At 32.3% G+C, this 24,161-nt stretch overlaps 1 protein-coding gene across 2 annotated transcripts in view; it reads left to right on the top strand.

Annotated features, from left to right (window-relative positions):
- ec (ubiquitin specific peptidase echinus) overlaps positions 1-24,161 on the top strand; it is a 209,948-nt gene that overhangs the window by 129,150 nt on the left and 56,637 nt on the right. The window contains exons 1-2 of one of the 2 annotated variants that reach the window (XM_089632351.1): positions 4,087-4,317; positions 20,421-20,513. In XM_089632351.1, the coding sequence (XP_089488477.1) occupies positions 4,267-4,317; positions 20,421-20,513 (144 nt within the window). In that variant the 5' untranslated portion in view covers positions 4,087-4,266. Of the gene's footprint in view, positions 1-4,086; positions 4,318-20,420; positions 20,514-24,161 lie in introns of those variants that run through there. The other variant, XM_089632350.1, reaches the window with a different exon arrangement.

The raw sequence follows: 24,161 nt of genomic DNA, 5'->3' as shown, positions 1-24,161 counted from the left end.
CATAATGGACAATACAAACATATTTAAAAATCTCAAAATCCTGGATGGAAAGTGGAATGTTAATGATAAAAGCGACACTTGTTATATTATACGTGTACATAGATGCCGTTAATTAATTTATTTGATTAAAATACCCTTTTTGCAAGGTAATATTGAAATGTAATGTTTAATATTGAATACAATTTTCAACATTAAAAAAAAAATGTTTGTTTGCCCTCGTACATATGTAATATGAATATGATTAAACAGTTTTACAATAAACAGGCATACAAACACAATATTGCACCGATTTTTTAATCCAATATAACGAGCGTCGCGTTTAACCTTAAAAAAATCATTCTGAAATGCGTGAGGAATTCGTAAAAATAGTGATATCGAAAAATAGTAATAACTCTACGTTTGCAAAAGTAAATGCACTTCCTTTAAAGAGTAAAGTTATAAATTAATGTAAGGTTGTCTGCTTTATTGTCGCCTGTCAAATTCTACCTGCTTAATTTGTACTAATGTCTACCTGCAACTTTCTTTACATTTTACCTGCCAATTTTAATACATTTGTCTCCTAGCAACTAAACAACTGTATTCGGGGAATATCGCTCTGTGATTGTAGAGTAGTGGCGTTGTCCCCTGTCCTATGTTTTTTAGAAAGGTCCGAAATACGAAAAAACCTTTGTTCGTTGCGAACCCTCTGGCCTGGGCACCCACCGTGAAGAACCGATCGAACTTAGTAATTATTTATTATTTGGCCCACGCCTAGCAAAAGCAAACAATGTGAAGCATAAATAAATGGCCATTCCCTTGTTTCCTGCACGAAATTCGATGGTCAGGTAATTCCTTAGTCCTAAGATCATAAAGCATGGAGAGAACACTGAAACATGATGAATTGTATTAAAAAAAAATAAATAACAAAATAAAAAAAGGTTTTTATGAAATTTTATGTTTCACTTCTTAACAACTATACTACATTACCACACCGTAACTTTAAAATTTGCTTGATGTTGTATATTGTTTTGTTTAAAAAGTTTATTTTTATTGTTACTTTATCAGTAAATTTTATTATGTTACCCACGCACAGACAGTGCCTTTGGTTCCCTTAACTTATCTTTTCAAACTTTTTAAACCATATTTTTTGTGTACTTATGTGTAAAAAAAAATAGTTTTCTATTTTATTTAAGCTAACCAATACCTGCACCACAAAACTTGGTTATAAGTTTTATTTATTTATTATTTATTTATTGGATGATTTTTATAGCGCCGCTTTTGTGAGATATCACCTCAGGGGCGCTTTACAGTTAATGCAGATATTACAAAAAATATAAATATTACAAATTGAAAAAAAGCCCTGTAAATCTGTTTGAAAGCCGAACTCGAATGGTAAACTCCGTTAGGAAATTTTCACAGTTTTTTTCTTTCAATTAAACTCGCAACGCATTTTCCATCATGAGCTATGGAGCTCTGGACACAGAAATTATGTATCCAAATTTAACGATTTGATTGCACAAAATTTTCATAGTTAAAACATGTTTTTTTACAGTTTAAACATCCAGAAAAAGTAACACACGTACTACAGTTTTTTAATCACATGGCAATTCGAACGATTCTAATGTCCTACAATGTTTTTTTTGCTATAATTTAGACTTTATAATTCGTTTATTTAATACGAATTGTCTGTCATTAGTCATATCAAAACTGGCAATAAATAATCTGTCGCTTGACGACTTCTGTGCGATAGTAACATAATTTTATTCTCTAGTATGTAGGTGGTTACTTTGACGAGATACTTAAAAAAATTACATTCATTCACGTTTGAAAATGATTGATAAAATATACTCATTAATGATGCTAAAGCTATTGATTTGAATTGTATGTAGAATAGGGGAGTTTAGTTTGATTTTTGTACTGTTGAAAATTTTATATAGGTTTTAAAAGACGCTAATCAATGATGAATAAATGTCATGATGTACGAGTAGATATGCCATTTAATTTTTCGGATTAAATTAATGTCAAATGTTCAAATCTTACACCTCCGCAGTCGAGAGTTTCAAATTCTGGCGTGCGCAAGTAAATTTTATTTGATTAATTTGTGTTATTTCACGATTTATTCATTAAAAATAATATAGTATATTTGCGGCACGTTCTAGAATGGAAGATACTTTTGGTATCACCTTGGTGTAAGATCACCATTCAGAATTGAAATATTGCTTGAAATGGCTTTTACGTGTTTGGTAACTAGATCTGTGTAGCCAGGTACTTCCCCACCTTCTCTTCCCCATCTCCTTCCCCTCTCCACTACCTTCAGCCTCACAACATACCCCAATTGGGGATGCCATATTCTCACTGGCTCCAGGTGGATGGGAGCAGTTGGGAGCAGTGCGGTTTCACATTAAAAAAAAAAAAAAAAATATCAAATAAACACAATAATACATTTTAATAATACAATACAATGTTTAATTCTTTATCTTTATCAATATATAAATGAAAAAATATCTCAGTGTAATAAAATTTATTGAATTAAACATAAAAAGATACAACATTTTAAATGCGTTTCTTTCCTTTTATACATAATACTTTCATCGTTGTCAAACAAACAAAAACAAAGTCTTTAAAATTAAACTTAAAGTTTTCATAACACGCGATAGTAAAAATACAATTTATTGTAATGATGGAACAATCAAGAAGACATTCTGCGTGTTTCATAGAATTTAAATGATTGTATAATTAAATTATTTTATTTCAGTTAATTTAAAGTTCTCAAGGGCTTTAATATTATTGTACATAACAACAATAAAATGAAACATTTCGTGATTACAATAAATTTCTTGTCAAATGCATTACCTCGCATCCTAAACAAATCACGAAGTTCATTTTGTCACTGCATTCGAACGTCAAAATAAATTCTAAAAGCTGTACCTATACCAGACACCCCACTCGAAACCATTGCACCGTGTCTTCCCAGTGAAACAATGAATTGTGTGCACCCAGTCCAGTGCAAGAACTAAAACACTGACCATCAAAAATGGACACGGTTGGTTACTTTTTATAACGTACTGTATTCTGCTCTTCCCCTTCCTCTCTCTCCCTCACTTCCTCTGTCTCACCCTCCCCTCTGCGGCTGCCACTCTGTCTATCTTCCATTTTAGTGCCTCTTCTATATTACGTTTTTTTAACGCGGTTGTAGGAAAATTACTACGAGTCAGATTGGGTAAAGGCGTCTCGTGAATTTTTTTGCAACAAAATACTATTATACAGGTTTTTGTTTTAACTTTATATTATTATCCGTGTAAAAAAAAACAAATGTTTTTAAAAGCATCAAATGTAGGTATTGAAAAAACAACTGAGCAATTTATCAAATTTATAAGTACAAATTCAAGTTCTGTGAAAGTTATGTTATCATTTCAGTTATGTGAAACAGTTGGCCATTAATGATATAGTAACAGAACGTTAATAGAATGTTTACAGAACTTTAATTTAAACTGAGAAATTTGTTGAATTGATCAAATTCCGTGAAACAACTGGCACTTACCAATTATACCCACGAGTCAAATTCACCACTATCTATACTTTACTTTTTAAAATATTTTAATGACTACCTACATACATATCATATAGCTACTACTTTTATCAGAGCTATCTGTTTTCAAAATGTTACACATGTATTTATAGTTAATCGGTTTTCTTGTTGTTTTGATAAAGCGTTTTTTTCCAACGATTATCAATAGTTTTTTATCATCAACTTCTTACTGTTAATACTACACGTCTATTTTAATTGCAGCTTTCACCGTGCCATTAAATGACATCTAACCCCTTTCGAAATTACCACAGAAGAAGAAGTTTACTCATAAACAATATTAAAAGTTAATTCTTTTCTTTTTTCACGAACCGCACTTCCCGCCTAGGTAACTCAGGTAGTTGATCGTTAGATAGGATGGTGGCTGGATGGACGGTAGGTAGAAGTATAAACCCAGTCGGTTGGGGTACCTCTAATTTATCTTTTGAACAAGGCCCGTGCACCTTCGACAAGATGGCCGCCGTAGTGTAACTTCTCGCCGCTGCTCGCCCCGGCGCACCGATCACTTCCACCTACGTCAGCGCGCCATGCTAAAGCCTCCGACCAAATTATAAACACTCTCCCGCTACAGTGTTCGTTTTTCCGAGTTCAATCAGTGAAAAATCAATGAAAACTTATTTGAAAAGCTTCGAAAGTGTGGTCAAGTTGACGATTAACATGTTGTTCTGTGTTTGAGTGGAGTTTTAATACGTTTTGCAGCCATGACGAAAGGGAAAACACAACAAAACAGTGCGCTTTATCAAACCTGCAAGGTGAGTTTTGAACCGAAAGCTTGTTGATATAGTTAAACCCACCTGTAACCGTCAGCCCGTGCCGAGATTTTCAAATCATTTTTATTCAATTTCAATTTGATCACATATCTCTTTTATGATAGAAAGCTTACGCTATCAGGGATTTGACTTTTATTTTCATTGTCATTTATTGTGTTGTTTTTATACGTGTTTAAATAAGTCATGCAGATACATGTATGTATTAAAAAGTGTTTTATACTTGCATTTAATACACATTGACACATGTCTTGTCATTCGCTTACAAAGTATTTTAGTTTATAGTGTTTTTTACATGTATGTATTTATATGTTGATGAAGTCAAAAGTTTATGGCATTAATTAAATTTAATATTTCGCGTTCTACATCAACTTTGCAAACACCATTATAAATTTATGTTTACTGAAATATATTTAGCAATAAATTACCTTTATATTTGGAATTAATCACAAATTAATCACTAAACTCATATACGTAATGCATACGAAAAAATATTTTTAAATATCTTATTTAAGTAATCAAGTTTTGTTCAAGGGTCCATATTATTTTTAACATTTGGATTATTTTTGTTTGTAATGCATCCAATATTTTGACGTTATTATGAACGTCGATTTCTCGATGTAATATTACTGTAAAAGGTCAAGTATATTTTCTTGTTCTTTATCTCAGTTTACATGACTCATGTTTGCTCCATTATTTCCCCGGTAACTGCAGTTATTGTCTTCAGAGTTGACCCGACTTGAACGTGAGGCTTGATTGTCTGCATGGAAAGCGAGAAGTCTGTAACACTGCAGAAATTGAAAACATTTTAATAAGTTGTCAAGCATAAACATAATTATATAATTGTTAAAAATTTTATTCCTTTGGCATGTCTAATCTGAAAGCTGTATTTGAACTTAAATAATCCTTGGCCCCAATTCGCGCAAATTGCCTAATTGAAAATAAAACCTACTGGTTTAATAGCCTCTTTGTTTGATTGCAAAATTAGGATCAGTTTGGTACGTATCGTAAGTAGGCACCTAAACTGCGCAATTTGATGAAGTACTTTTAAGACATTGTATTAAACCAACTGTAACTATCTTAATGCCAAGTATTTTCAATTTTGGTGGTTTTTGGACATTTATTCAACACTGGAAAAGATATCAGTTCTTAAAAAAGACTTTTTCTAATCGAAAAAGTGTTAACTAACTAACCATTAAGCCATTTTCCGCAGGGGTAGGTAGAGAGGACGGACCGCAAAATTACTCGGTCTTGGCAGACTCTTTTTGCCTCGTTCACATCCATACATCGTTTCATAGGTACTCTTATATGGCCCTACTCAAGTATCTGATTCACTTGATCGTGTCTACCTCGGGCGTCCCCGACTTCTTCTATCATATTGAAATATTTACTCTTAACGTAAAAGGACAGGAATGTAGTTATGCCCAAATCCAAAGTGAGAAAATATAGTGTGCACAAAAATGTGATTTGTTGAAAATAGATTTTCTAATGGGCATTTAGTTTTACGTTGAAATTTTTTTTTATCAAATAATGTTTTTGTAAACGATACAGTATCATCGCGTGTTGTGACGCATAGTCATATAAAAATAACAAAAAAAATCGTTTATTACGAAGGTATTGATATAATTTCAATTTCTTCGTTGTCGACCTCTTTGCAGCTTATTTACAAGCCATACAAAGGCTTGTCTATACAATCTTTTGAAAGCACGAGCGTTATTCCAGTCGCCCGATGCCAGGTTTATACCTCGCTGAGAATTGATAGTAAATAACGCCACTTTATAGTGAAAGAAAGGACAAGGAATCTCCAATTATTTTTATTGAAGCTTTTGACCGGGCTCTTTTATTCCGTGGCTCTGAACTCGTTCGGGGTTTTGAGCTAGTTGAAAGACGAGAAGAAGCTGTATAATGATCCAGCATCTTGCTTGTTCCTCTGGCTCTATGGAGAGAAGTGGGTGGGAGAGGGATGGATGTAAGGGCTTTGATTTTGATATCAAATAGTGTATTGTATAGAGAGAGGCTGTATAGGACGCTATGTCTAGCATTATTAGAGGTTAGAGGGATTCGTTTGATACAAAATGGCGGGAAATCTTGAGGCTTGGACTCATTAGACATAAGAATATTGATATGACATTACTATTATTAAAATATTGAAGACAATATTAGTGATTTCTAAACGAAAATCTGAAACAGAAAAATCAGAAAAGGAAACGGTCACATCTGGGACTCGAACCCAGGAATTACTATTATTAATTTCATACGACTAATAACTTTGTCTTCTTGAAGTTATTCGTTTATCTTGGTTCAATCATTGGATGTTTGAGGTTATCATTAGCTATGAAAAATAATCAACTAAGAACTAACCGGATGTTTTAGGTACAAGCCGTTGCTAAGTAAATTGTTGCAAAAAAAAAGATGAAACGTTTTTCATCTGATTTTTTTGCAACAATTTACTTGAAATGTCACCTTATTTTTGAAGTAATATTTTGGTCAAATTTAAAGTATTTATCTATTTATTAACGCCTTTTTAGGAGCTTTCACTTATTAATAGTAAGTATACATAGTTTATACCTATACGTAGTTAATAATCATACATAACTGAACTGTCGCGTCAACAACGTTTTGTATTTATTTACTGATAAATTGAAAATGTCCACTGAATCGTCATAGTTATCTCCATAAGTGTTCTGGGCAGCAAGGAATAGATACATATGTCCCAGAATTTCCGCACTCAAATTAAAACCTTCTTCTAGTATTTACTTAGTGGAATCCGAAACTTATCAATGCAATTAATTCTGGGATATCAAATGCATATTTTAGAATTTTATTTAGAAGTTAGTGACAATTTAAGAATTTTCACATAATTTAAAAGTGTTTTAGTTCAAGAAAATAGCTGGGATACATATTTTTTATTTTTCTAATAGCTTGTACATGAATATTATACTGTGGGTTTCAAAGGAATATGCATATTTAACAATATGTCGTATTTAAAGAATTATTAACATTCAACAACAAAAAGATCGCGATAGTTAATTGATACTTGATGGTTTAGCAAGGAAATGAGATAACAGAAAACAAACACAGATAAAAATAAACTAAATAAAACACACCATGGCACAAGTACAAATATTAGTCCCATTAACAAAGCTGTACTTCCTTTGACAAGGGAAACTAATATCTCTAAGAACGAATATTGTTAACAAGCCTCTCTTAGATTTCCAGTTACTTTCGGAGAGATTGTGAATTTTAATCCGAATAATGGCATTAAATTAATTGCTCGAGCTGTTTTGAATGCATTGCGCTACTTTTGCCTTTGCCACGCTTTGTAATCAAGCAATTGTTAATTGTGCACCAAGTAACTAATCTACTCTTCGGATCAAAGTAGTTCTTGCTTTGGCTTAAGCAGAGCTGACAGTTTTACTCTAGTTTGTAATGGCATGTGAACTTCTCTCAACTAATGTTATATTATGAATTATTAGGAATATACCTACTAAGTACGTATCTCACTAACTAACCATCCCCCCTTTTCCAGAGTACGGACCGCCAAACAACTCGGTCTTGGCACACACTCTTTGCCTCGTTCACATTCATTCATCGTCTCACGCGGGGAAAAATTTTCTTGTTAAAAAGTGTCAGCATGCCAACTTCCTGATAAAATATTAGTCGTTCAGAATATATCGAAAACAGGTATTCATTTCCTAATACATATCTTGACCTAATGAATATCAGCATGTCTGTATCAATATCAGTATTTGTATAAAACGTGTTCCGCCATCATTATAAATCATTCGCTTTTGACTGATAATTTAATAGGAACTATTTCAGTCCCATTTTTACCAAAAAACGGAAAATTTGACCAGATTTTCAATAAATTAACAGTATTTCATATCTGTAAGTTTTCTCAGTGCATACGTAGTCCTCTGTTCTTTACATGCCCTAGTATATGTATATCTGGCCACGTCTTCCTACCTACCTTTTTATATGAATCCCGCGCTAGAGTCCAAACTGCTCGGAACCAGTAGGACTATGGCATCTACTTTTGGGGTGTTTTGTGAGGAAGAAAGTGGAGAAGGGAAGGAGATGGAGTAAGGAAGGTTGGGAGCACCTGACTATTCAGATCTGGCCATTTCAAGCAGCATTTCGATTCTGTACAGTGGTCTTTGACGATATGGGTTTCAATCATTACACTAAATAAATTCCATTATATTTTAATTCAAGCTCCCTTTTTGCACTTATAAAGCTTAACATTACATTGTAAATGTTTCGATTAAAAAATATGGTTCAATTTTTCTTACAAAACCGTGTACAAGTGGTATTTTGCCTTTGATACGTTTGTTTATAAAACCAAAATTTTCACTGAATAACAACAAGTTCATTTATAATGAGAAAATTGTTATAAATTAACTAGTTGTTAAAATTTTCACTGATTAACAACAAGTTAATTTATAAAAAATATTCTTGAATTTTTGCCTTTCTCAAATCAAATAAAGCAATACAGGTGCCCTCTCGTTACTTGAACCTAGCTCCGTCTAGTATTTATACAACGTTGAATACCGAATAGGTACTGGGAAGAATAGTCGAACACGTGTTTAGGATATATAAACAGCTATCAGCGGTCGTACGAGAATAATTAATTTCTTTAGGTGATTTATGAAGAAGCTTATTCGTCGCGTGATTAGTAAATACTATCGTCAAACAATGCCTTGTCGTATTATTGTTGAACAAGAAAGACTCTGTAATTTTATTTAAATTTTGTATAGTAGGTACTATTTCTATTTTTAATAATTTAATATGTCACTGTTTGGTAGGCGACATCATGTTTTTCATTTTTTTATGTGAACATTTAACAATAATCCCAACTTCTCTCTGTCGTCTGGAGCCAGTAAACTTGCTATGAAATCAGATATTAGAGTGTCAGCAGAATGCTGCCAGCTCAATAAATAGTAATAATGATTTTCACAAATATGCAGGTTTAAAAGGAAAGAATTGTAAAATAACTAAATTTACGCCGGGATTTAAACCCCGACCTCCAGATTGCTAGTCGAGAGGTTTTATCCCTCCATGCATTTATATGTATAGGTGTATATAGTAATAGCAGAAAACAAAGAAAAAAAGCTGAATCTTGCGACCATGCATAAAGATAGCAAATAAAAATGTTCTGGGTTCAATTCCCAATAGAAAAAAAATGTTTTCAAAATTAGTAAATTCACTCCTTGTAACAAACTGGTTGCTTAAAATTCAGTTAACATTATTGAAAATAGTGGAAAACCAATTTTGGATTCTTAACAAATATCAGACTGGATTTCTGATGTTAGTTTGAAGCCCCTAGTCTCATTTTAATACATCAAATTATGCAAAATGCTGCAGTTCATTCTACGTTAGAAGTTTGGCTTGCAAAATTTGCTCTGTAATTTGCACAGGAAGTCTACTGTTCACGGTATGCAGATAACAAAATACACGGCTCGCTTCTCCCATATTTGTAAACTTATAAGGAAATCTGCGTATCGAGTTGTAGGGAGTGGTAATCTCCCGCATTGTCTATTATTTGTTATTATTATTTTGGTATCTATCTATTATCGAAAACAGCGTTTCTCAAACTAACAAGCTCTCAGTCTCCCTTTTCTCTCCTGGAAAACTCTATCACTATTTATATACGATAATATTATCTTTAAATGTACATATATTAAATTAATATTATATAGTATATTTGCAGCACGTTAAGCATGAAATACTACCATTTAAAATTACCAGTTATTGAGGATGCCGTAGTCTCACTCGCTCCAGACAATTGGGAGCAGTTGAGAATTTTGTGCGTATTCACACAAAATAATGATTAAAATACTTCGTTTTAATTAATTTTTAATTAAAATGGTGCCACAAAATAAGTTTGCTGAGTTAGAAGAAGAAATAATGATTATTTTTAAATTTTATCTTTATTCCGCTTTTATTTTCACCGACAGGTTTCGGATATTATTGAAACTATGGTATTTATACTTAATTTGTTAATTACTAGCATTATTATCCACTAGCTCTACCCCGCCACTCGTAGCTGTGTCTCAGTCTGTCAAAGCAGATGGAGAAATAATAGCTTCTACGTCCAACAGATGGCGCTGTTTTAAATATATTTTTATTTCAAGGATTTACAACAATGCATAAATTAGTTAAAATATAGATTTGTATATTAGGTATTACACTTGGGAGATAAAAAATAATAATGTATAGTGGAGTTCCATTCCACAAAAAAAAAGACATCTCATGATAATTTCTGTATGAAGAACCCTTTATGTAAGCTTGAAGGCCATTTTGGACGATCCCACGGATAAATATATTTAAGTATAAACATTTCATGTGAAAAAAGTTATCCCAATCAAACTGAACATTGAATTTGTCTTTGGGGATAGTTCGTTAGTATGATTTTAAAACCGATATAGTCAAACAAACTGTATGTTGGGTTATTCGTAACCTGGGAATGTTTGTCTTTCTTTAAAAAAAAAAATAAAAAAACATTTTTAGCGAATGGATTTTGTCAGCTTACTGCCCTTCAGTGACCTTCTCAAACCAACACCCTTAGAGCTCCTGATCCTCCAGTAGTTGTGGAGTGAAGGGTATAGCTATATCACCCACTTTGGGTATCACTTGTCTAAAAACAACATTTTATCATCGTATCGGCTACCGATTAACATGTTACAATTCGATTCAGAAAACACACGGCTATAGTAGTGATACTTGTAAAGGAAAATGATAATTATGGTAGAACTAAACCAGTATAATTACGTCTACGTTACATTCCATTCTGTGGTCCATTCCAACTGTAATACCTAATAATAATATGACCTGTGATTGACGCTGGAATTACAGAACAAATCTTTTAACAACTTACTTTCGCTGCTGGTTTATTACTTTGATGTTAGGGAATTTGATGGATGTGTTTGATAATCATTTCAATGATGACGGTTTTGTAACTTGATCTGACCAGTATGAATATATGGACTAGAATTGTTGCGTGCTACCGAAGCAACGTAGCATGGCATTCCATAACATTGTATCAAAGTTTGAAAGGGCTTCCGATTTTAATGTGAAATATTGCCGAGGATGCGTGAACTATGCGCTCATGCGTCCATTAACATAACAAAATCATTTGTAAAATTGCGTAGTTACACCTATTTTTCCCCTTCATTCATGAAATAAACAACCTGGCTATAACAAGGAATATAAATGGGCGAAAAATATCGAGTAAATTTGAATTCATTCCGGTTACGCATATAAATCATTTCCGATTTCAATTAAATTCGAATAATTCATTGCGACCCTAAAACCTGTAATAGCACGTGTCAAAGCAAATGAAGAAACCATCAGAATTTATTTGGCAATTAAAATATTTATCTATTTTATATACAAAGTTTATGACGAAGTAAAATTTAATCACTGGATCTGCAAAGTTTTTAAATAGATAAATTAATAAAGTTTTTTTTCTTCCGTTTGCTTCTACCATCTTATTAACTATAAGGGATTGCACCATCCTTCTGACATCTGGAATTAATGTAAAATATATATTGAAAAAGAAAAACATGAAACAGCTTGAAAACACTAAAAAGAGAATTTTGATTTAGTCAATCCATTAGATTTAATTGTCATTTTTTACTTTACTTTTTATAGTGTTAGTTAGTCAACCAACAAATTAGTGCCCCCTGGTCGCACCGGGACAGGAGTGTTCCTGGCTGGGGTAATACAATCGTATTGTATCGTATGTTATATTCTTAACTCTAATTTTTATTTAAATTGACTCTTTATTTCATTTTATAACTTATAAATATGCAGAATGTATATTTTCAACTGTTGTTACTTGATGGCACTCCATCGTATTAATACGGTATTTTTAAATATATTTTAAAACTTTATTCTGTGATGTTTTTCAAGTGAAACACATCACAGGATTGCTGAATTTTCGACAATCTGTTTCAATTTTGATAATGGCAATAAAAATAATTTTATATTGAAAAATATTTTCCGTGTTTGGTGACCAGATTTTAATAGCCCGGTTCTCTCGCACCTTCCACTTCCCCATCTCCACCTACTCCACCACTTCACTCCTTACTACCTTTAGCGTCAAAGCATATACCCTACGATAGGGGATGCCATAGTCTCACTGAATCCAGATGGTTGGGGGCAAAAAAGTTACTTTTCGCTTTTCTGAATTCTTCAAACAATCAATTCCCATTTTTAAAACGACACTTAAATTCTAAGCAAATTTTAATTAATCAACTTTCACGCAAGAACGGCCGATTAACACGCAGACAATATTTTTAAATTATAGTCCATATATAAATATAAATGTAAAAAAAAAATATTTACGTTTTGAAAGGTATTCGATAAAAAGTCCGCCCCTTTTAAAAACAGTATAATACATTATTTCTTCAGGCTAATAATAAAGTTAGGTAAATGTATTATTTTCAATCCGTCTAATTGTATGCTAATATAGCGTGATGAAATGTAATATAAAACTTTTCTTCGACTAGGCGAAGTTTGATTATTTGTATTGATTGGGATGAGTCGTAATAAAGTTTCGTTGCTAACCGACCGTTGATGTTTTTTCGTACAATGGAAATCAGTGCATGGCATTGGGGTGGATGTGTACTATCTGTATTTTGCACAATCACGTAGCGTGAAAACGACTATGAGATTGTGTTTATTTTAATTCATTTTACTTTTTATAAAGATGTGCTTATTGCATCTTAATTTTTTTAAATTAATCAACGCAGATTTATTGTGGCAATACTAGATAATATGCAATATTTTTTTGAAAACATTTATAAAAAAATATTTCGGAATTACTATACAAAATACGCCAATTAAAATCTGTTTTCAACAGGTAGGATTAAAATTTAGTGTGTTGTTAAATGTCTGCTAAATAAATTGCATATTAACAAAAGTTAGGTTAGGTTATAGTTTTTTGACGTGTGTAATTTAAGCACGTGAAATTCGCACCTGTGTAATTTCGTTGTATAACTGTTTTTTTCTCATTTAATATCTGTAAAATGGAACCACCGGGTGTGGATGTTGTTCTGTTTATTTATTTATTTATTATTTACTAACCGTGTTAAATAAATTTTTGTATTAAAGTCACTAGGCTGAGCCTGTACCGCTGTATCGAGATGGCAGAACTTTAATCTAATTTTAATAACATAAAAGAAATGAGAAAAGAAATAAATTAAGAAATTTAATGTTAAAAAAAAATGAAAAGTAGAAAGATTTTAATGAATGAAAGAGAAAAGAAATAAAAGAAAGAAAGAAATAAGAATAAAGAGAAAATACAGGCACGGAGTATGTTGTTACAATATTGCAGAAGTTATCTTTTCTGCAGTATGTAATGCCTTTCTTGGCAATCCATTTGTGAATTTTGTGTTGTTTTATAAATCGGTTTATAGTTTATAGAAACTTAAAGATGTCTCTTTAATTTTGCGTTGAAGTCAGCTCGTTCCAAAGACGCGTTGCTGGTAATTTCCAACGACAAAACGGGTGATTTAGTCGGTGGGTAATAATTTAAGATATTTTTTCATCAATGGAGTAATAGGGTTTCAAAAAAAAATACTGAAAATGTACAAAATGTAAATCAGATAAGCTGAGGGTATTGAGAAGGTAAGCGAATGTATTCATTTCACCGCATTCTAATTCGAGTAGCTAGTTTGCTGAGCTCAAATATTAAATATTTTTCTTTTGTAAATAACTGACGTCAACTTTATAAATATGTCCCTTAAGTTTGAATTAGTTTGATCATGGTTTAAATGGACGAAATTTTCATTTGTGCAATATTAAAATGCATAATTTATATATTAGTTTATGTCCGTTGAATTGAACAAAACGATTTCTTTTCCATAAAATATTTTTTAATAATTTTAATATTTCACACACTTTCACTAATATATTATTTCACCCAGCTGAGAACACACATAGTTTGGTTGCTCCAGTTTTGCATTTTTCTGCAGTAAACAACAACATGTTTCGCGAATACTAATAATACGGGACTTTCTCTTGGACTTACGAAAGGCGAATAGAAATATATCTCTAATGAAAAGGTTCTGTTTATATTGCGCAACTTGTAGGAAACTCTAGGATAGTATTTTGTAATTTAGTAATGGAGCATAGTGGAACAAGAACATAAAATCTGAATTTATACAACTAAAGGTAATTTAGAAAATGATATTATCAATGGTACAAATGTATGATTTATAATTCTCTTGGTCCAATAGAAAATAATTTCCCTCAGGGCTTACGTCATCTTTGGGGATGCTGTGTGGAGGGTCTTTTTGTGGAGAGGAAGGAGTGAACATGGGTCTCGAAGAGTCCCATGTTGTAGGAGGGAGGAAACATAGAGGCCGAAAGTTCGTTCCACAGCCGAGCTGTTGAACTTAAGAACGAATCGTAGAATCGACCCGTTCTCATATGACAAATGTCAACCGTGTACAAATGTTGGGCGCGCGTTTGGCGTGTATCCCGACTACGCACCGGTGCCGAAGGTATCAATGACGCTAGTTCCTCAGAGCATCTTCCATTGTAATACCAATAGAACAAGGACAGCATACCTACCTGACGCCTGTGCTCTAAAGATTGCAGTCCGTTTGTTAAGATTGGGGAATCTATCAAACGGACCGCCCGTTTTTGCAGTCAAGGGTTTTTAGCAAAGATATTAGAAGAACGAGATATGCTATGTTGGCCGCCGGACCGTAGGCGGAGTACTACCTAATTAGGGTACTTTGAATACTATCGGGACGTGTACGCACAGAAATCTGTTCTATGTAATAGTGCGGATACCTTAGCGTAAGCGAAGGTATGCAGGAGTATTGGTGAACAAAACCGGCGACACTGGGCAAAACAATTCCACACAGTATGAACTGCTCATAGCACATCTCGTTCTTCTAATATCTTTGGTTTTTAGTTTGTTTTGCTACGTTAAATTGTTATCTACAATACAGCTTATATTTTATGTCCTAAAAACTAAAGAACTTACTAATAAACGTGTTTTGAACACGTTAAACGTTTAAATAAACGTGTTTCAAAATTTTATATAACTAACAAACAACCATTAATATGGGGTAAATAGGTTATCGGTTGTGTAAAATTGAAAAATGCATGTAAGGCGGTAAATATACCTCTTAAAATTTTCAAGTAATCAAGTTTTAAAATGTTACAATTAAGTTCTGTAAGTATTTTAGTTTAAAGGGATCGCAAGATGGTCAATTTCCTCCTTTTTTATTTTCACTAACTCGGTATTTCTATAAATTATAAATATTGCATTTGATGGTCCAGAATTGCTTACATCGATAAGTTTTCGGAATTCACTACGTAATAAAAGATGTCTAGAATTACTCAGTGCAGAAAATTCTGAGACTAACTACCATATGTATTCCTCACTACCCAGAATACTAATGGAAGGAGATAATTATTTGGAGTCAATGGACAGCTTCAATTTATCACTAAACAAGTACAAAAGATTTTTACTGATGCAGTTCAATTATGTGTAATACTGTATAATTTTTACTATTTCTAAGTAAAAGCCCCTAAAAAGGATATTAATAAATAAATTAAACACAATAAAATAAAACTAAATATTTATTCTTGTCACGATAAACATTATATTGTAATTTACGTACCCGTTGATCATCTCCTTTGTAAACATCTATTACAGACTCTGCGTAGTGATGTTTTTAATACTTTAGAATTTGAGGTAACTGTTGATTTTATTTTTAAGTGAATCACGATCCTATTATTAATGTAAATTATCTCTTAACGCTTGACAAATTTATAACACTACTTAAGTGCGTAGAAACACTGGTAATTTATTACATTTCTTCGAGTGGATCATTTAAATACCTACGCATTTAATGGGTGAATTAAGTCGTAACAAGATCATAGTGTACTGTGTATTCGTAACATACGAAAATAAGTATTATTTATTGTTGGTGTGAGTTTGTAGTTCCTACGTCTTAAAAATAATACTCACGCTAAATAGGTTAAAGGTTTAAAAAAAATTATCACTTAAATTTTTTTTTATATAATGTTATTATAACAAAAGCGTAGCGTCTTTAGGTGATTTTACGCAAAAACGGCGCTATACAAGTTATCCAACTATTAATAATATTAAGGTATTTATTGTTATTAAGTTTAATTTTTAGAACTCCATTTTCATTTTTTGGGTTTTGGGTTTTAGAATATATAACTACGTAGATACAGTAAAGTGTTATTCATATAACAAATACAAATATTCTTCTTAAATACCTTGCTGAAATGTACGAATATTTTCGCAGTGATTTTTTTAAATATTTTTATTTATGTTTATTTTATTTCTTAAAATTTAGTTTAATATTTCTCACTGCACGGAGAGAAATCGATTTTCGGCCTATCGATATATTAGCAGGCCTTATATTGATAAAATATCAATTTAAGTATATTTTATCGATTTGTTATAATAAATACATATGCAAACTCCATTGAAAGAATCCAACATAAATTTCTCAGAACAATTAACTTCAAATTAGGAATTCCCTCTGACGACATTGATTACGATTCATTATTACAATTAATGCATCTCTTATCGTTAAAACATAGAAGAATACTTAATGATCTAATTTTTTTATTTAAAATAATCAATCACTGGTTTGACTCCCCTGAATTAACTTCGTTGATAAACTACCATGTTCCCTGTAGACAAACTAGACTCAAGTCACCTTATTATTGCAACAATACTGGAACTAACGCAGAACAAAATTCAATAATACATCGCTTGCACAGATTAGGCAATGAATATTCCAACATCGATCACGCTGATTGTCTATTATCATATAAAAGATGCATAAAACAAAAATTGTCGAATAATACCATACCATCATAATGTTTATGTACTTCAGATTAAAAACTACTAGTACTCGATAGTTAGAAGCTGATATCAGTGCATTATATAATATTATCATAGTCATCATAGGTACTCTGTAAAACTTTATCGGACTGTCAAGCAATGTCGCACATTATTATTATACACGCGATTCTCCCATTTATTACTTTTGTTTTCTTTTCATATTATAATAGTATATATTTTATTCTTTTCATTTTCTAATAGTTTATACCTTTCTAAAATTTTTTATTTTATTTTTTACAAACTCTTATTGCCTTTCAGACATTTTATAAGCACTTCATTCTTGCTTATACTACTTTATTGTAGATTATTACATATAATGTCTTACTTTGACTTGATACTATACTACAGATTGCTACTTATATTTTATTTATGTCTCTTTTTTTCATACTTTTAACCTTACTACTATTTACTGATTATACCGTTATACTTACATTTATATTTTTGCATTCCTTATGTTGCTGTACTATTCTCTGTAATTTAGTATGTGAATGGCACATGTTGTGCCGTATATGTGAAAATAAATAAATAAATCAAGCCGATACTAACAATAATATTACATACGCACAAAATTTGATGAATGGTAATTTATTCTGACAATTAATAAAAAGTTATTAGTCCAAAATCATAATATACCCATAGTAATCGGACACTTTACCAGCATTTTATTTTAGTCTTAGTAATCGCTAAGCCGTCCCTCCCTGTTAATTAATTCGTAAGAAAAGCAATGTAGAGATAGATGCAATAGATAAATCCACAATACATTTTCTCCATGTGGTTGCATATATAATTTTCTCATATTTTTTAATTTAAAGAAGTGTGTTTTCTGTGGAATTTTACTACTCGTGCAATATGCTTTGCAACTAATTATATAAATTGATACCTAGCCCTACCATTATTACAACAACACATAGTGTAACAAAGCTGTATTGTATTAATTTCATGTAAAAGCCTACTAGGGTGTAAATAAATTAATGAAAACCGTAGGAAAATACCAGTCGTTTTTCTCAAAACACTCAAAAAACAAAACATTTCTCAATAGTTCAATAGTTTTTAATATTTCTATTTTTGAGACCGATAATTCGTGGTGGAATTCCATTATAATATATTATAATAAAACAAATAAAAAACTTTATTCCACTTAATTTTATTTTGACCGTAACCGGTTTCAGCTCGTCAAAGCCATCTTCAGACTGGTCAACTTGACCAGTCACTTGACCAGTCTGAAGATGGCTTTGACGAGCTGAAACCGGTTACGGTCAAAATAAAATTAAGTGGAATAAAGTTTTTAATAGTTAATATAAAATCATTTTACAATCTTTCAAAGTTCTTCCTCCTATTTTCACTGTAAATGTACATTATAATTAATATACTAATGTATATGATAATCCAGATATCAAATAAAACAGGAAGTATTCATTATATTACGAAAATACATATTTTTGTTGGTTAACATTCAGAACACAATAAATTTAATTATTTATTTTTCAAGGATCTTTTATAATTTTTTTAATATCCTGCCCTGAAGAAGACACGATCGCTTCCGAAACTAATTGGCTTCGACGGCAATGTGCAAAGATGTTAGTTCCACCATAATGTAACTAATTTTTTGATGTAATATTTACATACTAATAATCGATAGATTCCATGAGTAAGAAGTTACATAATATATAATTATTATAATACGATAGAAGCCTGTCATTACTACGGCAAGTATATCAGTTGACTACAGAATACTCTGTCAAGCAATTTGTTATCCTTGAACTGAATAACTAATACAATACTATAATGTTCACGTTCACATACTCTTAGTCGTGTTAAGCATTACGTTAATGATTCATCGACCAAATATATTACACATTCACCGGGTAGCCCCCCATTAGTAAACATCAAACTACCCTCCCTTCTCCATAAAATAAAAATATAAGTACCTGCACTAAACACTAACCCCCTTACTAATAAACGTGTTTTAAATTTACACAAGATAAAAAACATCCTACATTAATTGTTGTTTATATCAGTTGTGTAAAATTTAAAATAATTTTATTAGTAAGACCTTAAATATATAAGGAGTATCGCGACAGGTGCCTCAGTATATCAGATGATGCTAGCACGCAGAGGGGTCCCTAGCTGAAAAAGACACCTGTTAAAACGATAAAGGGCAATAGTACACCTTAATTTTTTTACAGTAGGGGACGTGAATATGCACAAAACCTATTAGGCGTCCTTTTTCAGATCATCTGGTGTTAGTTTATTATATTATTTCAATATTATAAACGCTGTCGCGTGTCGTGCTACCCATATGTTCATTTTTTAGTTTTGAGCGCTTGCGCCGTACGTCAAACTGTAACAATCACATTGACGTGACGTAATTTGAAATACGATACTTTCTACTAATCAGAACACAGTAGATTTTCAAATTTACTATGAGCACGTTTTACGCTTCAGTTAACGTTCTGAAGATGGCGTGTCTGATCCAATAAGGATCCGGGGCGTATTTTATGCTATTAGAAAGTTAGAATACTTGAAGCAGGTGGATGAGTTTGTGTATTTGGGAAGTATGTTTACGAAATATGGGAAGACTGGTAGAGATATTGAAAAAGGGTAAATGCAGGAAACTCTGTTAATGGAGGACTGAATGCAGTTGGCACTAAAAAAAATATCCAAAGAAGCTAAGCTAACAATCAACAAAGGAGTGCTGTTACCTACCCTGATGTATGATAGTGAAGCATGTAACTAGCAGATGAAGGACGAAAGCGGACTGAATTGTGTAAAAATCAGATACCTGAGGCGTATGTGTGGTAAAACCGTGTATGATCGCCTGAGAAATGTGGAGATTCGCAAAGAATACAAGAAGACGCTTAGATGGTTTGGACTCGTGAAGTAAGAGTGTAAGGATAATATATGACTCAAATTTGAATGGCAGAATAAGTCGGGGACGCCCAAGGAGACACAACACGATCAAGTGAACCTGATATTTTAGTTGGGCCACGTTAAGAGTCGAAATAACAGAAGAGTATGCATGAGACGATGTATAAATGTGAATGAGGCAAGAGTGTGTGCCGAGACCAGGTTTTTTAGCGGTCCGTCATTTGCCTACCCCTGCAGAAAAACGGCGTGATGGGTAGTTAGTTTAGACCATTTGATTTTTGAACAGTTCATTAATTTATCGTGTTTTTTTCAGGTACTATGGCACCTCGACATCTTCAGGAGGAGCTTCCGGGAACTTTCCGGACACGCTTGTATGGGAAATGCTTGTATCTTCTGTGCACTGAAGGTAAGAGACTATTATTGTACATTTATTATGATTATAACTTATACCTTATGACTATGACCGTTGGGCGGTTTGTTGGCTGAAATTCTTTGATCTAGCTGAAGACGTCTTTAGACTGGTCCTAAATAGGTAAATATGTATTTTTTTTATGGTGCCGTCTCATATCGAAGGTTGGCTATCATAGGGCAATCTTCATCTTGAATAATACTTTCTGGAATATAAATTATCCTTTTTCGTTATAGGATTAGAGTCGTTCCACTGAATTGTTAACAGTTTTTAAACGAGAAATTTAAAAATCACATTCAAAGGTATTATTATACAGGGTTTTCCAATAAGAGGTGTTATTTTGAATAGCCCGCTAATTCGATAGATGTTACTTTAAAAGCTGTCATTTTTAAAAAATTGACAAGTAAAAACGACGCCATTAATAAAAATGGAACGATACACGCTTCAACAACTCATTGCAATTATTAAAATTCACTTGAGTGAATCAAATGCAAATCATCTTGAGTGATGAGGCCCATTTCCACCTCGGTGGCTTCGTCAACAAGCAAAATTGTCGCATCTGGGGCTCAGAAAACCCAAAATTTATTGTTGAAAAGCCTCTCTATCTTCAACGTGTGACTGTTTGGTGCGGTTTATGTTCCGGTGGAGTCATTGGACCTTACTTTTTCGAAAATGAGGCTGGAGCAACAGTTACTGTGAATGGATTTCGCTATCGAGAAATGATTAATGATTTTTTTATGGCCAAAATTGGATGGTATTAATCTGGACAACGTTTACTTTCAACAAAACGGCGCTACGTGCCACAAAAGCAACGGAACCATTGATTTTTTACGATTGCAAATCAAAATAACACCTCTTATTGGAAAACCCTGTACAACATACCGAGAGTAATAACGTAGTCTCTTTAATGAACCTATTTACAAGTTAAAGTAGTTTATAAATGCAAGGTACAAAGCTGCATATGGCCAGGACAAAGTAATGAAAGGGATAAGTATCATTACAAAGGTTTTAATTCAAGATTTAAATGCCTTTTCGGCAGCGTAATCATTATGTTCCATGTATGTAAAAACTCTGAAGAAAGAGAATACTTTACCCACGCGTAAATACTTTAAAATTTTAAATACCTTTCATGGAAATGGACACTGCTGCCCCCACACTCTTAATAAACCATTTCTCATTTATTCAGTGTCCATCAACACGAACTCATCAATCTAACATGAAGAAGATTCGACATCAATTTTAATTAAATCATTCTTGGATGAATCACGAATTCAGGTCACCTTGTCTTCGAGCTTATTCATATGCCGATTGTGATAATATCATGTTCCAGTTGTTTTGGTTATATGATTGCAGATTTAAAATCACGCTCAGCGTATTATAAGAATTACATGCATTAACTTAGTATCGTGGAATTACAAACGTGGTTAATACATAAAAAAGTGGTTACGTGTGTGAATTTAAAAAAACAACTTATAAACATTTTTTTATTGATATTATCTACTTGAACTTTACTCTATTAATATTTTTGTCGCGGAATGTTTTTTCAATGGTTATTACTTTTATTGTGATAAAATAAGAACTTTTCTACTTTTGTCTTTGTTTTAATCGTATTTAATATAAACAATATGCTAAATACAGTACATTACTAGGTTTTTGTTTGATTATTGGGAGAGTGAGAAATTATGCGGTTTCTGCTCTAATCAGATTTTTTTTTGTGCAGTAAAAAGGCGTATTTTGTATTTGAATAAAAATAAGTCATTTTAATGAGACCCTTGTTTACGTATTGGTGTATTGGATGAATCAAAAATAATACTATTTAATAATAATTTTGTTTTTATTTGGATACTGAAGAATGAAACAAACAAAACACTGTCGAATTGAATTGCAAGCCTAAATTTAAACGGAATTATTAAAATTCGCTACGCACCCAGTATCTTTGGGCATTTGTGGTGTAAGAGGGGACTGATGGAGGGTTTTGAAACCCCTGATACTATCAGTTTGCACAAATTCAAACGTGTCCTTTTTAAAGGATTTTTCTGGATTAATTTTGTTTGAAATTTCTCAAATGTGTTTTTTAATTGCTTGTAAAGTACATTCTCTCTATTTGGGACAGCTTGGGACAGCTGGATAACATTTAATTAGAATTGGGAAGGAATTCTGGCTTATCCCTGGTCATCTGAAACACACTCGAGGGATTAATCACGCCACAAGCTTTCCGTAATAGATTCGATATTATAGTCACCAAGATATATAAGGTTCACTGTTCCAATTTTCTTAACAGACTATTCAAGTATAAATAAATTGTTGCAAATGTCACTGATGTAGGTACTCCACACTGTCAGAAATTAATTGGGTAACAGGTTGGGTGGGAGAATGCAGGAACATAATGTAAGACGTAGATGCATATAGTTGATTTCCAAACATTTACTACTGTGTGCATCGATTTTGCCTTTAGGTTCCCAAAAAAATATCAACATAATATTGTGCTCAAATGATTTGGGGTCACTGCTTCTTTTGACACCGTAACTGATTTAATTTATTTTAAACTTCAAAGCCCACGGCATGTAGGAGTTCATCTCCCACGTGGTCCACCGAGGATTTGGGATCGCTTCCATCACAGACCCACCTTTTTGGTTTTTCATCGGCCACATTGTCCATTGACTTGGCTCGTGTCAACCGGACTTCTTTACAATTTCACAAATGAAGTGCCTAATGATTTAATGAAAGAGTTTTTCCGCCTAGTGGGGTATCATTGGTTTTGTAATGTTGAATCGAGAGGATAGAGAATACAATGAAATAATTTTATTTCTACTGCCTCATTACCTTTCCATCCACTTTTTTTAAAATTAATGCATATATACTTACGTCCATTGAGTGAAATAGGCAATATCAACCGTCAATTATTTTTCAAAACTTGAAATATAAATTTTTCTCCTAAATTCTAAAAATGTACTTTTTTCTTGTGTAATTGATTAACTGTATAAACTATTATATGCTTGATTTTTTACTATAATTTGTTACATTTTATCAAACAAAACTGAAGCTTATTACAGTCTGCGAATTCTTTATAAATGTTTAGAATTCCAATTTGAATTTGTTTTGTGTGACTAATAATACTAAAATAGTTAGTATTTTATGTTGTTTTATCTATTCACTTATTTGCTAACTTTGTAAACCTACCTAAAGGTAACAAATTTGAATCTAACACGGAGAAAAATGAGTATTGCTAATTTATTAAGAATCTCTTAGAATTATTGGTAATCGGGTTTAAAACGGAATCGCAGAAATTACCAATGAATTCACAGGTTTCCTGATAAAATTTTAGTAAATTACGAGTATATTATTATGATTTCGGATCACGTTCTTCCCCACCTTCCTCCACGCCATCTCATTTTCCTCCCCGCTACCTTTAGCCTTACAAAATACCCCAATTGAGGATGCCATAGTCTCACTGGCTCCAGATAGTTGATTGTGACTGGGACCGTTGTACGGTTTCACATAAATAAAAAAATAAAAATTGTGTGCTCCATCACAACACAAGCAACATTTTGCAGTAGGAGATTTTCAAATATTGTCAGGTTATTATTAATAGAAAGAGTTACTAACACAAGTTATCAAATAATTTGGCATGTTTTTTTAACGATT

This window comes from Hesperophylax consimilis, chromosome 6, assembly GCF_061612785.1.
Source record: "Hesperophylax consimilis isolate HC1 chromosome 6, BYU_Hcon_1.0, whole genome shotgun sequence".
Classification (NCBI taxonomy): Eukaryota; Metazoa; Arthropoda; class Insecta; order Trichoptera; family Limnephilidae; genus Hesperophylax; species Hesperophylax consimilis.
This window is presented reverse-complemented; position numbering and strand designations above follow the sequence as displayed.